We start from the raw sequence: 23,925 nt of genomic DNA, 5'->3' as shown, positions 1-23,925 counted from the left end.
ATGTTGTCTCCTCTGGGGAGATGCTCCGATCAACCCTCACCTGCTGGAAACCAAGGCAGACCCTGCTTGGGTGAGGCCCACACCCTGCGGTGCTCAGCCTTGTTAGCACCCAACAGGCTGCAGCTCAGAGGCCTCGTCTGAGAGCGTCCTGAGGACCAGGCTCTCACCAGTCATTCCCAGGGCCTAACATAACACAGTCAAAAAAAACATGCTGACCATCATTCACTCACCAGAGAATACTATGTGAGTAAAATCCAATCATCAGTCAAATAGCTGTGACTGACCTGTTTGGTGAGGAGAGTTTGGACAGAAGACAGATCTCGACCATAATCATCTGTCTTCAAGCTGTTCTCCTTTTCACCTGGAAAACCAAGCAAGAGTAATCAACCACCCCGTCTCAATTTAAGAAATGAATTAAAAACAACAACAAACCAAAAGACAAGAACACCCAGGCATCTACTGTCTTGCTTACATTTAAATTCCAGTACTCCTGACAGCAGTCTCTGAACACACCTGAGCTGGCTCCTTCCCGCATCCAGGCCCCTCCTCTACGTCCCTGATGAAGAGGTCCCTCTTCCAGCCTGTGCTGGATGTGGTTAGGTTGCTACTTATGAGACAGCAATTACCAGGGTCACGTGGGTCCTGAAATCAGCGCAGGTCCCCTTGCCAGGGGGGTGGACCACAAACACTCTGGACCCGTGTAGCTCAGGGGGCAGTGCTGATGCAGGCTGGTCCCGCTGGTGTGGCCCTTGTGCTGCGACGCTCAGGACCTTCGTTTTGTTAACCCCCACACTGGCCCGGGGCATCGCTGAGGCCCGGCTCTCTGCCTCAGGACCCTGTCTCCTGCTGTTACTAGTGGTCTGCCCAGGGGAGAGGGTCTCTGGTATGCCCACATCCTGCCAGTTTCTTCTCCATAGAAGAAGATCATTTGCTCAGGAGGGAACGAGATTCCAGCAGCACCGAGGCTACGCTTACCGATCCAGGACTCCACCACATCGGCTTTCCAGTTGAACTGGAGGAAGGCCGAGTTCTCGTCGAGCTTTGCCTTCCTCTGGGAGGCAGCCTTCTCCAAGTCTGAAACTTTCCCGTTCAAGCCCTTCATCTTGGAAGAGATGTTCTCCTCATGGTGATTGTTCTAGGACACGGAGAACGCAGCCGCCATCAGTCCTGCCCCTGCCGTGGTGACCCAATCTGCACCCCGCGCTGCCCGGCAGGCTCGAAGCTCCTCAGATGGGCCGCGCCCCCTCTGCTCCCCGCCCCAAGGATTCGCGGAGGCTTTTCTGAGAACACCACAGAGTAAGAGTCTTACAGAGATGAGCACTAAGCAGTGCCACTCCTGCAAGTAATAATGCGGATGTGATAAAATGTTGGGTCACAATGAGGTCCTCACTCATATTATTTTTGATACCAAAAAATGAGAAAAAGCCAAAATAATTATGACTTACTGGCTACTATGTGTATCCCATAAAAACAATGTCTCACAACAATATTTTCACACTGTGGATATTAAAATGTATTAAGCTCCAATCACTTTGATTCAGTCTTGGTTAGAACTGTATGTGAAAACACAAACTGTTAAGTCAGCATAAGATTTAAAAAGCTCAGGGAGCAAATGAAGACTGTTGTTGGCAACCGTGCACCAGGCTCTTTGCCAGGAGATCAAAGAACACTGGAGAGCGCCATCTTACAGGCTTAAAGGACAGAGAATGCTGGCGCGGGCACACGAGTGTGCTGAGTCCTACACGCGCCTCGTCTTTGTGGACACTGGTCTGTATCTGAAATTAGCCTCTATCAGGTTATCTGCCTATGAGGGCAAGAAGTAAAGCTCCTCAGCAAACATGGATTTTAACTACACTGTTACCACAACACCAGGAGCAAACCTCTCATCTGATCGCCAGGGCAAATTCTGTGATGAGCAATCTTACTCACTCATGACATGTTTGTGATAGGAAATCAGAGTTGGTAGAAGTCATCTGTCTTGCAGAGCTCATGACAGATTGAGGGCACTGCATTTAGCCCGGATTTCAACCTGGGAGTGACCTCACTTCACTGCTACTGAGAAAGTACCAAGATATCTCCCTTATTTTTTGCTTTCACCCTAAAAAGCTGTTTGAATGCAATGAACCTTGAGTTTTAACAGATGCGTTTGTCCAATGTCCGAGACAGCAGCTGGGTTTTACCCTCGATGTATACCAATCCAACAGGTGCCATTTAACTTTGTGGGTAGCTCTGCACGAGGAGAAAGTCTGGCGCGGGGGTGGGTCCGACCCGGAGGTGTCAGCTGGGGCCATCTCTGGTGGGGGCTTTAAGGGTGACGACCTGTGTGTTCTACCACCTCTATAAAGAGCTGAATTCCTGGAGAAGAAACTAGAAGAGCAGCCCCATGGCAATGCCAGTGTCCCAAAAGGACTAGCAGGTCTACTGTTTTGCCTAATTAAGGCAGAAAAATTCAAGTGCTGCAAAGTCAGCTGTACTTGTTGACTTCAGAAGAGGAGGGGATCTCCCTGGTGGTCCAGTGTCTAAGACTAAGCTCCCAATGCAGGGGGCCCCCTGGTCAGGGGACTAGATCCCATATGCTGCAACTAAGAGCCTGTACGCTGCCACTGAAACCCAGCAAAGCCAAATACATAAATATTAACAAAAAAAGAAGGAGGGCTATCCATTTAATCATGGAATACAGGGATGCAACTGCTATTGGGAAGAGAGACCAGGCTCACCTTCTTAACCAGGTCCTGGCCGTTGGTGCAGACGTCATTCACTCGGTCCTTGTGGACAGTGAAGTCCGTCTCGAAGGCTTCGTGTTTCTTCAGCAAGCCCTGCAGTGGAAGCAGCCAAGCCAACTCCTGAGAGCCTGGCACAGGTGGTGGGCAGGACTACAGAGGAGCAGGACTAGGGGTGCCCTCACAGGGACCCCAGTCAGCTGGGGCAAAGACGACAATGGATACAGAATAAACTGGAAATCATAAAGTGTTAAGCGTGACTAGAGGTGGGTGGACCAGGGAAGGCCTTTCTGAAGAGGTGAAGCTCTTGCCAGTCAACCAGCACAGGCCTTCTGTTCCCTGGAGACCACAGAATGGACACGGAGGAACCTTCAGATAAGCACCAACTGAACAGTGATGCCTGCCCTAAGATTTAACTCAAGCATGTCTCCTGGGGACCTTCAAAGTCTCGTCTTTCCCTCCACACAGCTGAAGCACTGGAGACAGTGCCCCTTGTGTTGGCTTTCAGGAAACTCAGCAATGCAGAGGACAGGAGACCACTGCCTGCTTCTCCCATCTATCTGCATCCCCCGACCATCTGGGAGGATTCCCACTGGCAGAAGCGTGGCTCAGGTGCCGCTTCAACCATCGGGAATGCATACTCTGCTTCCACAACTGGGGGCACGGATGGAGGAACACTCACTACAAAGTACCACTCCTCTTATGAAGAGGGGAGCCAGGCTGCTCTGTCCCACAGGCCAGGCCTTAAAGCCCCTGCAGCCTTGCCTTGGCCTCCGTTACCGCCGCCCACAGAAGCTGATCTAACCTTGTTGGACAGTGAGAGGCCACTGAGACGTCCCAGTCAGAGCCACGTGAATGACGTCACCACGGACTTCTCAGCCCAGTGACCCCCTGCCTCAGTGCAGCTGTGTGAGCGGTCCCAGGGAGAGCAGCTGAGAAAATGCCCATTAATTCAGATTCACGGGGAAGAAACTGCTCTCTTTAGTGTTGTTCCACAGCAATGGCTAACCAAGGTACTGAGGAGGTGTGTTGTGGGTTGAACTGTGTGCTCAAGATACCAAGTCCTAACCCAGCACCTAGGAATGTGGAAACGAGGTCTTTGCAGATGCGACTGAGTTAAGACGTGGGTGTCCGGGTGGCCCTAATCCAGTATGACTGATGTCCCACGTGTATGAAAAGAGGGGAATCCGAATATGGACACACCCAGAGAGAATGCCATGGAAAACACAGAAGGAAGACCAGCAGCCCTGGGAGAGCAGGACAGAGGCGGAGCTCCACTGCTACAAGCCGAGCTCCCGGAGCTGGAGGAGGCAGCAAAGTGGAACAGCAGGCCCTACTGACACCTTGATCCCGGACCTCTGGCTCCCCAAACTAAGACAAAACAAGCTCCTGTAGTTTTTAAAGCCACCTAGCTTGTAATTGTTAAGGCAGTCACAGGACACTGAAGAGGTCCCGGCAACCTGTGGTGATGATACCAGAGATACTGCTGGGCTGACAACAGGGTTCCTTCCAAGAACCCCATGAGTCGAGGCAGACAGAATCACCCCAATTCTGTCTACACAAAGGCAAGAGTCTCTGACACGGGCTCCTGAGGACTGAGAGTCGCCAAGGAGACCTTGCCTGACAGCCCTGAATGCTCTCCTGGTAAAAGCATGGCCACTGAGCAAGCAGGCGAAAAGGGTGGTCAGCGGGCAGCAGCCCCGGTCTCTGACCTGGATGGCAGCAAGTGTGTCTCCATAATCTTCACTGGCCACCAGGGTCATCTTCTCATTGATCCAGGCTTCCTCCTCCTCCACGTTGGCTACAAACTGCTGATATTCCAAAGATTCTTCTAGCCGCTGGCCCCTAATTACAGGGAATAGTTAAAAAAATCAGCCATAAGTTCCTCTAACTTGGACGCTTAAAAACATGAGTGCTGTGTGGGTTGTAAATGGTTCATTCAAGCCCTTCTCCTCCTCCTAACATGAAACAGCCAGTGCTGATGAAACAGGAAGCTCTAGAACCATATGTGGGGTCCAGCTCGGGACTACACGTAAGGGGACCAGCTCAGCCTGGGGCTGTCAGAGATGCTTCTGAAGCAAGGTGACTGTGGCACGGTGCACCCCCAGGAAGAGGTCCCGAAGGGCTGGAGGGCCCAGAGCCCTGAGCAAGCCCCACCCACTGTGCCCCCAGCCCACTCACCGGGCAGCTGCCAGCTGCTTCAGCTCCTTCCAGTGCTCCACGAACTGCGCCAGGCGCTGCTGAATCTCCTCCTTCCCGATGGTATTGTCATCAGACAGCTTCTTTCCAGTGTCCAGGACACCCTGACGGGCGAGAGCAATTAGACTCACAGTGGTCACGCCTGCTCCTTCATGCTTCCAGGAAAGGGTCTCAAAATCCGATTCAGACTTTCCCCACCGCTCTCTGGGACGAGGGGCTGTAAACACTGCAGAGACCTTAGCAAGACGAGCTTGTCTAGGCCCATTCAGCCAGGAGGCGCCCCCTCACCTGAATGGCCGGCTCGTGGGCAGCCAGCTCTGCTTCCAGCCGTTTGTGCTTCTTCCTCAGGTTCTGGACGCCCGTCAGGTCACGGCCGTAGTCCTCTGAGCTCACCAGCAGCTTCTTTTCCCTGGACAACACAGGTAGGCAGTCAGCCTCCGTGTCAACTGAAGCTGCGTGGTCACAGAGCTGTGACGTTCACAGACCCCACGGTCTCCTTCCTGCGCCTACCCACCCCTTCAGGAGCGTCTGCGCCACTCTTCTAGGGAACAAAGCCTCCACTTCCCAATGCAGAGTCCACGCACGCCTCAAGGAGCACCCACTGTGCGCGGCTCTGCAAGGGCTGCAGGAGAACAGGAGGAGCCACTGCGGACACCCCATCAATCCCACCTTATCAAACATACGCCTGCCCCAGGTGGCGCCATGTGATGATGCTACTAAAAACAGCTTTCTTTAAACAACTCTTTTATTTTTAATTTTGGCCTCATTGTGTGGCACATGGGATCTTCAATCCTGGACCATGGATAAAAACTGTACCCTCTGAAGTGGAAACACCAAGTCTTAACTGCTGGACTACCAGGGAAGTCCCATAAATAGCTTTTTAAGGAAGTGAGGAATTGAGAGGATCTTGGCAAAAAGAGAATCGGGTAGCAGAGAATGTGATGGTTGGAAGCCATCACCGACTCAATGGACATGAGTTTGAGCAAACTCCAGAAGCTGGTGAAGGACAGGGATGCCTGGTGTGCTGCAGTCCATGGCGTCACAAAGAGTCGGACATGACAAAGTGACTGACAATCAACAATCACAATCTGTCCTTAAAAATGGTCTGTTTACATGCTCTTTCATCTGAAAAAAGTACACTAGAATTCTGGGGGCGGGATGATAAAAACAAACCACAGCAAATCTCCCTTACCCCAAGCAGCAGTCTTCCCCAGGTGGACCTCACTAACGTTACCAGTCACCAGACACCAGGAGGGGAAGCAGAGACGTCCCACCACAGGCGTGTGGCAAGGCTGGGCCGAGCTGGGCCCGGAATCTGACCCATGTCCGCCTCGCCACCAGGGTCCAGGAGAGAATGAACCCCAGGGTTCCTAAGGCTCTGGGGACGCCGAGCGGGAGCACGTACTTGATCCAGGACTCCTCATCATCCATGTCCCGGAAAAACTGGTGCAGGCGGTGGGACTCATTCAGCCTAGCTCGCCTCGAGGCGGCCATGCTCTTGATCTTCTGGAAACGGCCGTTGATGGCGTCCCGCTTGTCCTTCACCTGGGAGGTGTCGAAGGCGCTGCTGGTCATCAGGCTGTCCGCCTGGCTGTTGAGGTCCTTCAGGCGGTCCTGGGGCCAGGGACACGGCAGAGGGTCAGAAATCTGGGTCTCCCAAGAGCATTTGCTTGTGAATCAGAACTTCTTCACTGAGGGGCTGGTTTAGGGGTGTGGACCCCTGGGGCTCTAAGAGATCAAAACTATTTTCATAACAATACAAAAACATCTGCCTTTTTCTTCTCTTTTACTGCATGAACATTTGCATTCATGGTGCAAAACCCACAGCGGAGGTGCCACTGCTCAAGTCGGTGGCAAACTATGAGCAGAAATCTGATTCTTCACTGCTACCACTTTTCAGCAAAAACCGCTCTTTCACTTAAGCACATCCTTAAACAAGAAGCCAAGTTGTTAATTTTATTACATATCCATCTTTGAGTACGTGTCATTTTCATATCCTATCTGATAAAATGGGGAACCCACACAAAGTACTTCTGTGGGTGCTGAAGTCCATGACTGTCCAAAGGAGAAGCACGTTCCGAGCTGAACTGGCCACTTCTTTCACAGACCATCATTTTCACTCGGAAGAATGGCCAATAAACTATGGTCATTCTTAACTTTGGGAGTGACAAATACTTTATCGAGGATGAATAAAGTGAACCTGTCACTTTAAAGAAAACTGAATTTATTGCTAATGATAAAATTCAAACTTTCCTGAGAAAATTAGAATTCTGGACAATTGGCATCCACCTCCAGGAGCCTGACAACTTTCAGACACCTGAAGACCTTGTCCCCCTTGAGACTGACTCTAAAGGACCTGGTGCATTCGGGGAAGGACAGCAATGTTCATCCCTGAGTCTCAGAGCCATTTTATACTCTAAACTACTTCTGACAGCTCGTAGGACAGTTTATACAGATTTTACATGTCAACATTTGCCATTAAAAATTAAACGAACGGTTACATTTAAAAAAATGTTTTAAGTCAAAAAAAAATCTCAGCACGTTGCCTACTGTGTGTTTTCATTTACATGACACTCTCTAATGACGAACTAGAGACGGCGAGCAGAGCAGTGGGTGCCGGGGGCCTTCGCACTCCCAGAACAGGGTCTGTATCTTGAATTTGGTGGTAGTGATGCAGATCCACACACTTAATACGACTGCGTGGAACTATGTGCATATACTCACAGAAACAAAACTGAATGCGTACAAAAACTGTGAGGCCAAATAAGGTCTATGAATTGTAGCAAAGTAAGATAACTGAAAAACTGTATTAACCCGGTTAAAATAAACCCATCACAAGTTAATATAAGTAACATATCTTATGCATAATTTCTCACTTTTGCATGTATAATACCCCAGACCGTTGCCTGGGCACCACTCTGCTCACCTCATGGGCAGAGATATCTGCCTCCAGCAGCTGATGTTTTTTTAGCAAGTTGTTCACAGAAGCCAGGTCTTTGCCATAATCCTCAGAGGCCAGCAGGGCTTCCACCTGGGAGTCAAAGGGGAGATCACTGTTGGCTACAAATGTCTGTCCACCCGCTGCTGCTCTGACTTGGTGTGACCAGCCCCACTGCCCACGCCTTCCCTGTCAGGCACAGACTCAAGGGCCCGTGAGTGTGAACATGCCAGCTGCCTTCACTGGGGCATAGTGGTGGAACACACAGCAGCCCCACTTTCCTAGGGGGAACCTCCCTTGGGCAGAAAGCATCGGTGTGCCTGACAGCACAGGAACGGCATTGGAACACTTTAATTATGCCCTCACTCCGTGATGGTCTGAGGCAGTTATTCAAACGTTCACAAAGAGTTTTTCATGACTTGAAATAACACTACCAATACATACCAACGATAAATTACTCATGGGCTCAAATACACACAGAGCCACGGCTACACAAAAACTCCTGGAAATAAGTGTGGACCAGATGTATATAGAACAGTGGTCTCTAAAATTTTCTCTTTAGGCTTTCTATACTCTACACTGTCTACAGAGACTATGACTAACTCCAGCTTCCTGGCCCTTCACTGTCCTATTTCCACCTGGGCGCAGGCTTGGGGGAGCGGCCTGCACACAAACCCTACCACCTCCTCCTATTCGCATTCTTTGCGGAGACAAGTGATCCAGATCTACATCTCACACAGATAAGCTCTCTCTTCTCTACACGTTCCCTTCCTCTGCTTAGAAACCCGCCGGAGCACACAGCTCACACCTGACAAGGAAGATTCCTATTAAAGGGGATGTCGGCGAGAGCCCTGCCTGTTCACAGAAGCCCCTGGGGGGAAGGGAGCCGCAGCGTCACCTCAGACCCCCCCTGGTGGGAGAGAGCCCGGTGTCACCTCAGAGAGCCAGAAGTCGAAGTCCTTGATGCCAGTGTTGAAGTTCTGCTGCTTGTTGGCTTCTTTCAGCTTCTGGCTCTTCTCAGCCGACTTCTGCACCAGGAACTGCCACTGGTCAGCTAAGGCGGCCAGCCGGGCCTAGGCGAGAGAAGCAAGTCATCAGAGACAGGCAGCCCCACAGCCAGCGCCCTGTTGGGAAGCCCTCCTCAGCGAGGTTGATGAAGAGGCTCACAGGCGCTGCTCTCGCTAGCACCATCAGCAGCGCAGACTGAAACCTGGATACTTTCCTAAGACTGAGTTTCAGAGTCACCATCAAGCGGACTCTAATGCTGACAGTGAAGTCCAGCGCCTCTTCTTTCCCGGCCAGGAGGAGGGGAGCTGGGGCCCATACCTTGACGGCATCCTCGCTGCCGGCGCAGGCCCCGCGGTCAATGAGGGAGTTGCCCATGTCGATGACCCCGCGGATCCGGTCCGCATTGGCGTGCAGTTCTGCCTCGAAGGCCTGGTGCTTCTGATGCTTGCTCTGAAAACACCAAAACAAACCCCCCCACTGGCTTTCAAAACCAGGTCCTGTGAGGCAGTGTCTTCAGGAATAAGGGGTTCTCAGAAAGGAGTGGTAGCGAACTTAGAGAACTAGGGGCAGGCAGCAACGCTTTTCTAGAGGCAGTCACAGAATCTGTGAGAAACGCTTCTGGAGTCAGTCTGGTGGGAGTTCAGAGAGAGCAAAGGCACCAGCTCAGGAGCAGGTGCGCTCACTCAACTCCTGAATCAAGAGTGAAATTCTACAAGCAAACGCTTTCCAACACTTTTGCAGGAAGTGGCAATGGCCAATTGTAGTTCTCAATCTACCTGTGCATCAATTTCTACGCACGGCTTCCTCCCTAGGGAACAGAAGCTCTAGGGAATAACACATCTGGCCTCTCATCACCTAGGGTGGCAGTCCCCATGACACCAGGCATACGAGGGTGAGCCTGCCCCACCATCCAGAGAGAACCCTGAAGCTGCCGCAGAACTGGGCTTTCCCAGCTTCTCCTTCGGCAGTGGTCATCATTCAAAACTCCTGGATTTATCAAAATCCAGGCTTGACTGTAGGTAAGAGCTTCATTTTGCTAGAAAAGAGGGCTGGAAGAACGATGGGCATCTGAGGGGCAGGGGCCTGACAGGGAACTTAAAACCCTGCCGAGATACAAGCTGCAGGGGCACCACAGGAGACAACTGAAAGGACACAGCTGTGGGACAGCTCTGGGTGAGAAACGCAGGGTCTCGGGCGAGGATGATATCCAGGGGAAAAATAAAAGGAAAAAAGCAGCGCAACTGGGGAAGGATTCTGCATCACATGTTTCATTTCAGGGGCAGCAACTGTCAGAAGATGGAGGCACGTGGCTGGTGAAATGCAGTGCCAACATAAAGCATCCTGGCCACATACTACTAACACTCAAGCCCAACTACAGAACAAAAAAGGTCTCAGATGCCCACATACCCTGACAAGAGCCCAGGTCCCCTCTTTTCCTGATTGCTATTCGGCTCAATTCCCATCCATTTAAGCCACTTCTAAGCTACATTTTGACTATAGTCTTTCGCTGCCCCTTTGGTGATGTCCACTCTGATCTTAAGCTCTCAAACCAGGCTTCTCGGAGACTTAGAAGCGTTATCACCTGCTACTTTGTGGACCTCTCGCTGTCCCTCTCCAGTGACCAGCACTTCTGGACAAAAGGTCACATGGGCAACGAAACTCTCCTAGCTGGCTCTGCCCCCATCCACCGAGAGCCCTGAGTCCACGCCAAGAAGAGCCCAAACTTAGAGAAAAGTAATTTCATTTTAAAACAGTGCATCTTTGGAAAGAAAGCAGTTCACTGCTGCCCCCCAAATCAAACACTGTACAGAACCTGCCTAAGTGATGAGCCGGGCATGGGGAGGGAGGAGAAAGGGAAGGGCTCAGGCTAATTACAACAGAGAAAGCCACATCCCACAGGGACACTTGGATGGAGTGTGATGGATGATTAGAAACGAAAAGCACGGATGAAGAAGACACCAGCAGACTGTGACCATGATTATGAGAATCTATACACAAGAGCACAGACAATGGAGCTCATTTAACTAAAACTCTTTAAGAAAACATAAAACTTACCAGCAGCTTGGAAAGCTACAAAAACAGATTAAAATAACAAGAGTTCAGTACACAAGAGTTCAGTACACTGATGTGAATATGCAATATCACCTATTCAACAGAAACTGTCATACTTCCCCTGGGAAGGCCAGCATTTGGAAACAGCGGTTTTAAGGGGGCCTTTTCTATAGCTCTAATGCAGGCACAGCCTCAGCAGCGTCAAGTGACGGAAGCAGCTTCTTAACTGGCTCTCATCATTTAGGGGAGGTCTTCCCACCGGTTCACTTACTAAAACAATTTTCTTGGCATTACTGTGGGTAGAAGGAGGTACCTAGAGATAACTCTCCCTTCTAAAGATGCCTTATTTTTAGCAAGAGCTACTCAGGAGCACAGGCTACTTCGGAGACACACACCTCGTGGGTTCAGCTCACCTGGATGTTGGTGGGGTCCTTATATGACTCATCACTTGCAGTCTGTAATTTTTCACTGATCCAAGCTTCAATCTCGTCTACATCCCGGCTGAACTGCTGGAGGGTCTGTGATTCTCCCAGCTTTGACCTCTTCTCAATCATCTGAGCTTTTAGACGGCGCCACCTGAGAAGGTGGAACCGAGAGCAAAAGTGAGCACCCCAAGGAGGTAGTCAGGCCGGGGCTCTCACACAAGTGCAGCAGGACCCATCAGCTGCACTGACCACCCACCTGTCCAGAACCTCATTGCGCCGGCTGGAGATGTCGCCTTTGGCGTAGTGGCCACCAGCGATGAGCTGGTCAGCAAAGGACTGCAGGGCAGCAATCTTCTCCTCCTGTCGGCAAAGAGAATCGTAAGGTCAGGGCGGGCAAGACGACTGCAGGTCCGAGAAGAGAACGGTTATTTTGGGTGACTAGCTGGTGACGGGATCAGAATACACCGACACTTTAGAAGCAACAGTGTAAAAAGCCAGAGGAAAGCTTGATTTCAATCATTATTAGAGTAGAGTTTAACTCAAGAAGGTGCCAGGTCATGCTGGGGTGGGGCCGGGGTTTGAACACCAGCAGACATCACAAATGAACTAGGCTTCATCACCTATGAGACGTAGTCCACTGGAAAAGGGAAATTGGGCTTCACAGGGAATTAATTCCTGGGCGGTCCCATGGTTAAGACTCTATGTTTCCAATGCAGAGGGCACAGGTTCAACCCCTGGTAGAGGAACTAAGATCCTACATGACTCAAGGAGTGGCCAAAAAAATTTAGGCTTCACAGAAAAAGATCATCAGATTTTCAACAAAACGGTTTACAAGCCAAAGACTTTTGTAACTTTCTGGTTCATCTTCATATATGCACTTACCTACCCACAAATTTGTTTTTCTTCCCTTTTACTATAAAAAATTTCCCCTGTGGCATCTGTTCTCAAAATCTTTAAAATGCCAGAATTTATATACAAAGTTTAAAAAAACTATTTACGTATGTCACTTTTTCTAGACTGCACAGGTTTCACTAGACCCAGTGGGGACTACACTGCTTCCTGTGCAGTCACCACCAAGTGCTTTATTCATGTGTTTCTTCTGGCTGTGCGGGGTCTCTGTTGCTGCACGTGGGTTTTCTCTAGTTGTGTGTGGGATTCTCACTGCAGTCACTTCTCTTGTTGCGGAGCACAAGACTCTAGGCGCTCGGGCTTCAGCAGCTGTGGCACATAGGCCATAGGCTCAGTAACTACAACTCGTGGGCTTAGCTGCCCCACGGCGTGAAGAATCTTCCAGACCAGGGAGTGAACCCACTTCCCCTGCATTCACAGGCAGATTCCTATCCACTGCGCCACCAGGGAATTCCCACCACCAAGTATTCTAATTCGAGGAAGTTGCCAAAGCTCTCCAGCCGAGTTAAGCAAACAGAAGCTATCTTTGGTTCTAATCACTGAGAGCAGGCAAAGAGAACACGCCAACAGAGACAGAAGACATCAATCTGGGAAAACCCAGCTACAGGATCTAAGGTGCAAAGGCCTTCTTGCTCTTGTCTAGTTGCTTAGTTGTGTCTGACTCTTTATGACCCCATGGACTGTAGCCCACCAGACCCCTCTGTCTGTGGGAATTTTCCAGACAAGAATACTGCAGTGGGTTGCCACTTCCTCCTCTGGAGGATCTTCCTGACCCAGGGGTCAAACCAGTCTCCTGCACAGCAGGTGGATTCTTTACCGCCGAGCCACTGGGGAAGCCCCTACCTGGACATTAATTGCTTTATCAAAGTCCTCGTGTTTTTTGATCAGAGCCTCCACACTGTCTAGCGAGTCCCCTTTGTCTTCTGTGTTCAGAAAGGCCTCTCGGGCAGCCATCCAGTTCTCGGCCTGCTCGCAATCCCGATGGAACAGCTAAAGAAGGGGAGAGGGATGTGAGGAGACAAGGAGCCTCTGGCACAAAACACCTGGTCTGAAATCCTGTGGCAAACAGGAAGCTACCATCCAGAGCAGGTACCTGCAATTCAAGGCACTGATCCAGCATCATCCTGCGCTGGACCCAGGCCTTCTCAAGGTCTGCACGCTCCTGGTCTAGAACATCGAGCTTCTCCTTGATCTCGGGGCTGGCGTAGTGCCCATGAGCCAACAGCTGCTGCCCAAACTGCTCGAATGCCTGGAAAGTGCCAGCTCTGGCATCAATTTCTGTCCGGTGTTCCTGCCAAGAGGAGGGAAGGGATTAGGTAACTGGCAGGAGGAGCTGCCCACTCTCACATCAACCACTAAAGTCCTCCTGGCCTGGCAGGGTCACCATGTATGCGTTGCTCAGCAGGCCGACCCACCTGGTGTCGCTCCAGCAGGGCCTCAGCTCCGGTGACATCCTTGGCTAGCTCGTCTGAGGACACCAGACCTCGGATTCCATTGATCCAAGACATGAGGTCCCTGGAAACCAGAGCCACAGAGGAATGGCTATTACATTCCCTGGCAAGCGGGCCTTCTGCCCAGGAAAAGAGAGGACTCCTAAGTCTTGTCTCAGAAAGTTATTTGGGATTAACCTATTGAATCAGGCTAGAGCTCTGAGTTGGACATGACTGAGCGACTTCACTTTCACTTTCATGCATTGGGGAAGGAAATGGCAACGCACTCCAGTGTTCTTGCCTGGAGAATCCCAGGGACGGGGGAGCCTGGTGGGCTGCCGTCTATGGGGTCGCAGAGTCAGACATGACTAAAGCGACTTAGCAGCAGCAGCAGCAGCAGAGCTCTGAGTAAATTATTCCAAAGCCTCTTGTCTTACTGAATTAATAACTTTAAAAAATCAAGAAATCCTCACAGAAAGAACAAACAGGTATATAAGATCTCAGGATCTTGGTTCCCTGACCAGGAATTGAACCTGGGCCCTTACCAGTGAAACCACCAGGTCCTAACCACTGGACCACCAAGTAATTCCCAGGATCAAACCTGAGATGTGTTCAGCCTACGCATGTATTTCATCCAGCTAGAAAGGCCTCTGGCCCGAGCCTGCTTCTCACCGGAAGTCGCTGAGGAAGCGCTGCAGGTCGTGGGAGTCGCCCAGCTTGGCCTTGCGCTGGTCGGCACGCTTGCCCAGGCTGCTCCATGCCTGGTTCAGCTCAGTGCACTTCTCCTGCAGGTCCTCTGCCGACTCGGGGTGGGACTGGATCAGGCGCTCGGCTGTCTCCCCGAGCGAGTTCACCTGGGGAAGAAAGAGGTGAGAGTGAGAGGTGGGGAAGGGGGAGTGTGGCCTCCGGCAGAACTGAGGAAAGCCAACTCTGCGTCCGTGCGCCGCCTCTCACCTTGTCACCAAGGGCTGCGAGGTCCCTCTCGAAGCCCTCGTGCTTGCGCTGCAGGGCCTGGACACTGGCCAGGTCGTGGCCGTAGTTGTCTGTGTTTAGAGCCTGGTTCTTCTCTTCGATCCACTCTTTGGTTTCGTCAGCATCTCTGTAGGTAAGACGCACGTTCACATTCATGAGTGCAGAGTATGGCTGCCTTGACCCCAGTGTGTTTCACTGGCACATGTCAGCGGCCCACCAACTGCGCTCTAAATGGCACGGAGCACATGTCCACCCGCTCAGCAGTACTGACTGAGCATCCATCAAGTGCCAGAGCACCAGCACGGACAAGATCCAGCCAAGGTGAACCTGATCGTCGCCGGCTCCTTCTCCTGCCAGCCTGGGCTGCCCCTCACTTGTGGAGCCCACCCCTCACTGCTGCAGGACCACTCCTGCCCGTGGAGCCACCCCTCACCTGTGGAACCGCTGCACTTCATGGGCACTGCCCAAGAGTTGGCTCCGCTCCTCAGCCAGCTGCTGCAGGGACCGCCAGCGCTCGTTCAGCTCCTGCCAGAGGACAGGAGGCGTCAGCCCACACCCGACTCCAGGAAAAGGGCAGAACCAGAGCCCTGGTGGCTTCACGAGAAAGGAAAGCCTGGGGCACCGAGGACTTCCTGGTTCCGACCTTCCCAGTTCAATCGGTGAGCACACCATGATAGCCAAAGTCCAGAAAGTCAGATCTGGCCACAGCTTGCCAGACCCCAGGGTGCAAACACTCTGCCAGCACCCGGCTTGGAATGGCCGTGGAAGCAGCAGGAGAGAGGAAGCTGATCTGTCCTCATCTCAGTGCCTAGCCCGGTGCCTGCCTCACAGCATCAGCTTCGGAACGACTGCCGAGTGGACAGAGTCCCACGTCTGCCGCCCCGGACTTATCTTGGCGGCACCACTGGGGGGGAAGCAGCCTGAGCACAGCGTGGCTGTAGGACCCTGTCCTCAGAGGACAAACCAGCCTGGGGCCCAAAAAGGAGTCAGGAAAGGCCTTCACTGCCTTCCGGATAACACGCTCCCCACAGCTCCCAGCCCTCCGGGAGGCCCCGGCAGAACTGGGTGAGCCTATCATGGCTCCTGCCACACACAGAGAACAACAGTGACCAGGACACCTTTGGAGCCACGAGAGTGACAACTGCTACAGCTCACACAACTTGTGAGGACAAGAGCCTTGCTGAAGACGGGAGCAGGACATGAGGAAGGAGACCAGGGAGGACCAGGGAAGCTGTCCTGGTGTCTTACCTTGATGGAATTAAAGGTGGCCACGGTGTGAACCATCAGGCGAGCAGACTATGTGGGGAGGGAAGCAGAAGAGCAAACTAATCACGTGTCTGCTGATTACAAGAGAAATCTGAGATGCAAGTGCCATTAATTAGGGCCCAATTGTCCACCAAATGATTGTAAAAGAATACTGTCAAATTTCTGAACAGAGCAGCAATAAAGTACCAACAAGGAGAAAGTCAGGCAGAAACCCAAGTGCACAATCACATCCAACTCAATGGTTAATTTTACATGAAGAGTGAAAGAACAGTGGAAACCATAATTAAAACAGTTGACTAGACAGAAAAAAGCGGCTCAAAGACTACTGTGTCTTTTTCTTGTTCCTACTATAGGAGAAGAGTCCAGAAAACACACTCAATGGAAGAAATGCTGCCAGCTGAGACTATTTAAACACCCAAGTGCACCAATAATTTCATTTCTATTTATGGTTACTGGATTGTTACTCCTTCTAACAGTGGCCCCTTGAACTAAGGGAAACAACCTTACTGGATGAGAAAGAAAAGACACTGATGAATTAGCTTCCTCTCATCAATGTCACTTTTAAAAATCGTGCCCCTTGGGCTCTCAGAGCTGACCCGGTTTAATCAGAAAGAAACCCCACTTGACAGGCATGTGAGGCCTGTAATCCTCAAGTACATAACAAAAAGGAGGAGCCGAGTGTGTATGTAGGGAAGTCGGGCTCCTGGAATGTTCCAGGGACACACCCAGACGATGTTTTCAACCAGTGTGGGTGTGTATAGGGGTCAGAAAGCAGACAGCCATTGTTTCCCATTCTTTTCAGAATCAGGAAGTACCGGTGTTTATCAAGTCATCTGATATGTATTTCTGAAAAAATGTGTTACCAGAAAAACTCTGGCAAACTCTGCCAGATGTCAAATAGATAAGGATGCTGCCCATTCATGACACCAATGACTAAATTTTGTTATGTAAGGAAATTAAGACAGAGAAAAAAGGAGAAAGTGGAATAAAAGGAAACATGCATCTTTCCAAGCAATTTACAGTCTATTTAATAAGCAGAATGGTCAGAGCCTGGGGAGATAAGGAGGCCAAAGAAACAAATCCCTTTCAACCTAGGTCCCCGCGACAAGCCAGGTGACAGGGCTGTGAAGTACCAAACGAGGGACTGGTGTGAGAGCCTGTTGCTAGGTTTTCATGCTTTCTTTATATTTTAGGAAGATATGACTTCACGAAGAAACCTGCTTTTTCCAGCTTGTCTATAACTTAAGGGACATATTCCTGACGAGCTGAGTCAGGAGGAAAGATGCTCCAATTGGCATTGAGCAGCTGGCTCCATAATCATGGCCATAAGCACTACACACGAGAACGCTCCCTGGGCCTGCTGCTCAGAGTTACGTCCACCGTGGCTAAGCACCACCCCAGTCTCTGTGGAACAACGTCCACTGCAGCTTGTAAACATCTCGCCTCAGGACATGGACTTTCCATCAAGCCTTTCTTAGGCACCAGGAGAAAGCGGTCAGGCGGATGTTGAAAAGAAACTCTTCTCCCGTTTTCATCTTCAGGTCATTTCCTCTAGAGCTGCAGTCCTACTGGTGGGACCATGCCTCACTATGCAGCATGACCTCTGCAAACTGCAGTCATCCCCATATCCTTGGTTCTTAAGGGGAAAGGGTCCCAGGACCCCCCAAGGTACTAAAATTCATGGATGCTCAAGTCCCTCAGAGCTGACGCCCTGTGTGCTCAGGTTCTGAATCCTTGGATTCAACCAACCATGGATCGAATGCCAGCATTTTCAATTGCTGGTTGGTTGAATCCAAACACAGATGGCCAACTGTACACTCCGGCAGAGACAGTATGTGACAAGCTCAACCCCTACCTGAACTTGTGCTGAGCGTCTGCAGGAAGACATGCTGCTTCTGTGTTATTAAGCATCACATTTCAAGACGTGACCGATTCAAAGAATATTAACACCAGGGTCAGAAAGACACCAGGCCACACAAGGCCAGAAATGACCACACTCAGACAAGCCTAACTACTCAGAAACAGGCACGCTAGAAAAGGACATGAAGCATTTCTGGTCCTGGAAAACCTCTGGAATTCACAATTTGCAGAGAAACTCTTACCTTCCAAGGGGAGGCTGTCTTGGAATCAGATTCATCCTGTTTGAAGAAAAAGGGAAGAATTTAGGCAGCGAAGAAACTGAGCACAAAACAAAGCTGCATCAGCTTTTCCTCTGAACGATGGGAAGTTCAGAGAAATCAGAACAGTGTTCCCCACTGCGAGTCAGAACTTATCACTGGCTGGCAGCAAACTGCAGGGCTGACTGAGGGAAATGAAGCAAACAGGAGTGAAAAAGTGTCTCTCTTTTTTTAAAATGCAGTAGGAGAGATGGAGAGAATGGGGAAATTTAATAAAATTTCCAGCTTCTCTTTATATCATTCTCAGAGGATTCTTTGAAAAGGGATAAATAAACCTAAGTAACTGCTGGCGGAAAAGTTCGAAGAAACCAGACAGAGAAAAACTTTTTGATTTTTGGAGAATGACACACAGAAATCAACATTTCTTTTGCACAGGCTTTTACACACAAAATGCATCTCTAGAGGTTCAAGAACAGAAATCTTTATGGGACTCTTGACTGTATACTCTTCCCAAGAGTTAATCCTCAAGTTCAAGTTATAGACGGGGCACCTGACACTTACCCTGGGCATCGCGCCATACACCTCCTACAAGCAGAGAAGGAAACAATCACATTATTAGAGGAAACATCAGTAACACCTGCCACTGTCAAGTCAAACTGGAGGCATGGGAGAGATTACAGAGAGACAGGCAACGTGACTGGCCAGAGGAGCTATTAAAGTCTACAGGGCGACCAAGTGTTTCTACACAGAACCTTTCATTTAAGGAACTGCATGAATTTATTACCAGTTAAGGCCTAAAAAAGATTCAATAACTACCATGATACTTAAGGGGCCTAAGAAGGAGACCTGTTTTTCCCTCCCGTTGAAGGTAAACAACACAGTGCAGGTTACACGGAGAACCCGCACCCTGGCCCAACTGCGCACTGCGGGGCACGTGAGCTGGGCTACAGCACAAGCCGGGGGCGCCAAGCTGCTCCCGAGCAGGCTCCACGCGGGAGCCAGACCCCTACCTGCTGCTGCACGGCCTGCACCTCCTCCGCCATCAGACCTTCCGACTCCAGGTCTTCAGCCACCTTGTTAATGTCCTTCAGCCGCGACTCATTGGCCTTGAGATCCTTCAAAGAACAAAGACAATGTAACTAGAACTCACAACAGCAATCCAAAGGAGGACCACAGATACTCATGAACTACATAAATTTCTATCTGACAGGTATCCCATAAGTAGTTTTTCTACTCCTTGACAATGACCTAAATCAGAAAATCCTGCTTGCTGCTACTGAAGAAGGAAGAAAACCACATGGCGTTGGAAATAGCCTGTCTCTTACTTATTAAACGAACTGTAGTTAATGAAAAACTATTCCGGCTGGAGATTTTTTAAAAACCTTCCTTTGTGGGGGAGAGGACACATGTTAAAAATGTGATGAAATTTTAGAGCTTGCCACGAGGCACCCTCCCACCCAACTGAACTGGTCATAAGAATATATATATGCTTCTTGGCCACAGTACGCAGGCATCTGGAACGTTGCTGATCAGGGATCAAACCCCTACCCTCTGCACTGGAAGCACAGTCTTAACCACTGGCCGGCCAGGGAAGTCCCACAAGAGTATTTTTAAACTGGAGGAATGGATACACAAGATGTGGTACATATATACACACCACGGAGCATCAGCCAATAAACACTAGAAGATCACTGGTCCATCTACAATGACAAGACTTTCCAAACCCTCTGTGAGGCCCCTAGTTACAGAGTAACATAATATGTGCTTCCATTTATATGAAACGTCCAGGACACATACATCCAGAGACAAAAAGCAGCTTGGTGTTTGCCAGGTGTTGGTGTGGAGGCGGGGAGGGGGGTAAGGAGAGGCTGCTTCATGGGTCTGTGGTCTCCTTTCGAAACAGACAGAAGTGATGGTAATAGAACACTGTCAACGAACCAAATGCTTCTGAACTGTATCCTTGAAAACAGTTAACTGTATGTTACGTGAAAGTCGCTCAGTCATATCTGCCTCTTTGCAACTCCATGGACTGTAGCCCACCGGGCTCCTCTACCCATGGCATTCTCCAAGGAAGAATACTGGAGTGGGTAGTCATTCCCTTCTCCAGGGGATCTTCCCAACACAGGGATTGAACCTGGGTCTCCTGTGTTGCAGGCACATTCTTTACCAACTGAGCCACTAGAGAAGCCCAATGTTATGTGAACTTAACCCTAATTAGGAGAACTACTTTTATACATTTTTGTATGATAGATTAGGCAAGTTCTTAAAACAACATGTAGAGAAAACTGCACGTATTGATGTCTTCTCAGAACTAAACTGGTGCAAGAAAAGTTATGATTAAACTTGTTTAAAAATGGCTACAGAGACAGAGGAATATAATCTCTGTAATTTTCATTCCAGACATCCACAGTCAAATGTCAAGAGATCCAAATCTTTGAACAATTTTCTGCTCAGCTGCAAGACCTCCCATACCTTCTGGAAGTCGTCAAACTTCTTCTGCAGCACTTCAACCTGCTCCAAGTCCGCGCCAACCTCCTCACTTGTCAGGGCCGCTTCTTTCTCATTGATCCACTGCTGTAGCTCGTTAGCTTCACGGAACAACATGAACTTCTTACAGCTCTTCTCCAACATGCCTTTACGCTTCTCTCCCAGTTCCAGCAGAGAATGGTACCTGAAGTAATTCAAGAGGGTGACGAGGGAGGGAGGGGAGGTGGGTTAACTTCCTATGGAAGCAGACCACCTGTGTCTTCGAGAAGCGGTCCAAGGCTGTGTGTTGATAAGGATGACGCCGTGGCGGCAGAGTATCAGACAGCAGGTGAAGACACAGGCCCCGAGGACCCACGGACAGCCTCTGGGACAAGCACACACTGCACCATTCACAATGGGGTGGCGGGGACGGCCCGGCACACTCAGCCCCGGGGCCGCGTGTGCACTGACAACACCACAACCACAAATGACCAAAACCAAGCGTTCAGCACAACACAGGCTCCATGCGACCACAGCTGCCCGATGAGATGGACTTGCTGGGCGTGGTGTATGCAGAGGGCCTGTTCTCCTGTCGTATGATTCTGCCAGCAGCCCCCAGGTGGTGGGGAAAGGCACGTTGAGCTTTACAACAGCCTCATTCAGGGTGTTAGTATCTCTGGAACAGTAGGGAATTCCTACTGTTTCTAACGTTAATATACTTATTTCTCAGGAAGTTTTGGCCACTTTGGAAGGAGAAATCACGTAAAGCACATTTCATTAGCTGAGGATTTCTTATGAAGAATCCAACAACACTTGAACCCTTGGGAACCAAAATACAACAGGCTGAACTCCTGGTATCCTTGCAGATGTGAAAATAGCAAACTTAATACAACTGAGTTGAAAGTTAAAAAAAGATCTAGAATAGAATCTAAGTCTCCAAAAGCGAAATAAAACAGGAACGTGTTACCAAGAATCAGAGACTTTAAGAGGCATTTGGTTTCCTGCCAAGAGAGGAGCACTAGGGTACCGGCCACCCGGTCTGCTGACAGTGGCTAGTCCAGTAAGAAAGCTAACAGCAGGCGAACCGACCAGGCTCTGAACGCACGGCTGCACAGAAGCACCAACGAGAGAAGCGGCCACAGCTGACACAGCTTCACCCGAACCCCTTCCCTCGTGAGCCAAAGCTGCTGCCAGAGACGGGCCCTCCCGCCACCTCGCCTTCCTTGACCAGTGAGCGCCTTCAAGAGAAGCAGGGAAGGGAGGATGGACAGGGGCGGTGGGTGGTGCTCGGCAGGGCTTCCGGCCTACTCACAGTTCTTCCACCTGTTTCATACGCAGAGACACGCTGCCAGCCTCCTTAGTTACGCGCGTCCTGCACAGGGGGGCACAGCAAAAGCACGCACGGATTAGTGGGTTAATCCACGGGCTGTGAGGCAGCGGCTCCGACCGGGGCCAGGACGGTGGACGCTTCAAGGGGGAAATGACGGAGTCATTCGAGAGCTCTTGGAAGCAGGCTAGCCCGGGAATGAAGTCACAGTAAGGAAAGAGCAGGAAAATCAAATCCAATGACACGAGAGAGTTAGTTCACCTTTGTTTTCCTGTCTGCCATGCTTAAGGCAGTAAACATTCCTTGGCTAGAGACACTGGTCGCTTCACAGAGCCAGGCCAGGGTACAGTGACCGCCCGGAGTTACAGGTTTTCCTGAGGGCTGACATGCAACTGGAGTCAGTGATCTGGTCCACTTTTTTGCTCTCATGTTTATGATCCAGGCCAAAACCTCTCATTCTTAGCAGTAATAGAAAGCATCGGTAAGTGTATAAAAACTGACCTCTGCAGGGATTAACGGGGTCAAAAAAGTTCTAGCATTCCAGCCTCTTGTCAGAGTGTACTTCCTGGCTATCACCCAGGTGTCCACAGTTTTAGATCTCATTAGTGGTGCAAGACGTGCCCTAAAAGAGGGTGCGGGTCTCTAAGGGAGCTCAGCCACAGCAAAGAGTGCAGAGCTGTTTCCTAAAACATACACTCCACTCTCAGAGCACAAAACCATGGTAGAGAAACACACTCTATGCAGCCTTTTGCAGAGGACAGAGCTCAAGAGGTGTGGAACAGCTAAAAACCCCATTCAGAGAGCACCTCCTGAACTGGAGAACAAAGATCCAGATGGTGATAATTAGCAAACGTTGTTTAGGAAAAGCAACTGGCAAATGCAGGGAAAACAACAAACCAAAGGATAAAAAAGGGATTAAAGGTTCCTGGGATCGGAGCTGTGTGGGTAAGCTATGCCGTGGGGACGGGGGCAGAGTACACCTTCGAGCGCAGATGGGCACCGGCAGAGCGCTCGCCCTGGAGCCTCAGCTCAGGGCGGCCTCCACCACAGACCCTCACAAATGCACGGCGCAGGCGCAGACCTCCACCGGCCCTCCGCCACCGCCCGCGAGGCCCTTACTGGTTGTCGATCTGCTCCTGCCGCAGCGCGATGCTGCCCTGCTCTTCGAGGAGGTTCTCCCGGGAGGCTGACTGCGCAGGGTCCAGCTTCTTCACGTAGGCAGCCGGCACGAAGCCCTGCCGGTCGTTCACCTCCACTTTCCACCAGTCCTACAGGCAAAAAGAGACTGTCTTCATGGCAAATTCCTCCCGATGGAGGGAGAACCCAAGGAGGCCCGTGCACACACGCGTGCACACATGAAGAGCTCTAGTCACGTCATGAGGGTCCAGTGACGGTACCAAAGTCACCTGGTGTGGAGATGGGAATTTCGGTCCCCTCGTGACCTGCCGCGTATGGGGAGGGTCATAAGCGAGGCAGCCATGACTTCACTGGAGCAGGAAGGCCGCCTTCTCTTTCATACAGATGCCCCAGGATTGTGCTAACACAGCAGCCTCTAGCCATACTTCAGGAAATTTAATAAAACCTCAGATGCTCTGGGACCTCCGAAGCCCCCTGTGATTGCCTGTGACCAGTGGCTTCTGTGGGGCCAACACAGACACACAGTCTGCCATCACCACAGCTTCTACTGGGGGAGGCTGCTCTTGAGTACACCAGAGTCAGACCAGGCAGTTAGCTCAGGTTTAGGGTCAGTAGAACAACACTGGCCAGAGTTTCCTCAAAGTCCCACGACCAGGTGAGCTGAGTGGCTGGGAACAGGAGGTGCCTAACACTTCTCCAGCCTACACCAAGACAGGGGGCAGGATCTTGGGGGGCTCTTCAGATGATGGCCTCATTCCAAGGCCATGGTCAATCAGAATACGTTAAGGAAGAAAGACTGATGAACCAGGCAGCACTGAAGTTGGAGAAGATGAGAAGGCGGAGCCTACAGGGTGATGCTGGAGCCTGTCTTCAACCCTCTGCTGTGGGGCCCTATAGTCTAGAACCAACAGGTACCAGTGACAGAGAAGCAGACTTTGGCTCAAAAGAGAAAAAAATTC

General features: G+C 50.7%; 1 protein-coding gene across 16 annotated transcripts in view; it reads right to left on the bottom strand.

Moving 5' to 3' along the window:
• Positions 1-23,925, bottom strand: part of SPTAN1 (spectrin alpha, non-erythrocytic 1) — a 58,467-nt gene that overhangs the window by 6,596 nt on the left and 27,946 nt on the right. For 5 of the 16 annotated variants that reach the window (XM_061433723.1, XM_061433724.1, XM_061433721.1 and 2 more), the window contains exons 22-47: positions 22,949-23,097; positions 21,815-21,874; positions 20,509-20,707; positions 19,047-19,151; positions 18,598-18,621; positions 18,022-18,057; positions 15,902-15,949; positions 15,087-15,178; positions 14,636-14,780; positions 14,354-14,535; positions 13,667-13,766; positions 13,345-13,542; positions 13,095-13,241; positions 11,599-11,702; positions 11,331-11,493; positions 10,921-10,935; positions 9,184-9,315; positions 8,793-8,930; positions 7,846-7,950; positions 6,325-6,533; positions 5,208-5,328; positions 4,902-5,023; positions 4,433-4,565; positions 2,718-2,816; positions 976-1,135; positions 285-361 (exon numbers count right to left, since the gene is read on the bottom strand). In XM_061433723.1, the coding sequence (XP_061289707.1) occupies positions 285-361; positions 976-1,135; positions 2,718-2,816; positions 4,433-4,565; positions 4,902-5,023; positions 5,208-5,328; positions 6,325-6,533; positions 7,846-7,950; positions 8,793-8,930; positions 9,184-9,315; positions 10,921-10,935; positions 11,331-11,493; positions 11,599-11,702; positions 13,095-13,241; positions 13,345-13,542; positions 13,667-13,766; positions 14,354-14,535; positions 14,636-14,780; positions 15,087-15,178; positions 15,902-15,949; positions 18,022-18,057; positions 18,598-18,621; positions 19,047-19,151; positions 20,509-20,707; positions 21,815-21,874; positions 22,949-23,097 (3,063 nt within the window). The remainder of the gene's footprint in view (positions 1-284; positions 362-975; positions 1,136-2,717; positions 2,817-4,432; positions 4,566-4,901; positions 5,024-5,207; positions 5,329-6,324; positions 6,534-7,845; positions 7,951-8,792; positions 8,931-9,183; positions 9,316-10,920; positions 10,936-11,330; positions 11,494-11,598; positions 11,703-13,094; positions 13,242-13,344; positions 13,543-13,666; positions 13,767-14,353; positions 14,536-14,635; positions 14,781-15,086; positions 15,179-15,901; positions 15,950-18,021; positions 18,058-18,597; positions 18,622-19,046; positions 19,152-20,508; positions 20,708-21,814; positions 21,875-22,948; positions 23,098-23,925) is intronic. The other 11 variants (XM_061433732.1, XM_061433726.1, XM_061433734.1 and 8 more) reach the window with 5 other exon arrangements.

The sequence above is a fragment of the Bos javanicus genome, chromosome 11 (assembly GCF_032452875.1).
Source record: "Bos javanicus breed banteng chromosome 11, ARS-OSU_banteng_1.0, whole genome shotgun sequence".
Classification (NCBI taxonomy): domain Eukaryota; kingdom Metazoa; phylum Chordata; class Mammalia; order Artiodactyla; family Bovidae; genus Bos; species Bos javanicus.
The sequence above is the reverse complement of the archived record's forward strand: the minus strand, read 5'-3'. Positions and strand labels throughout refer to the sequence as shown.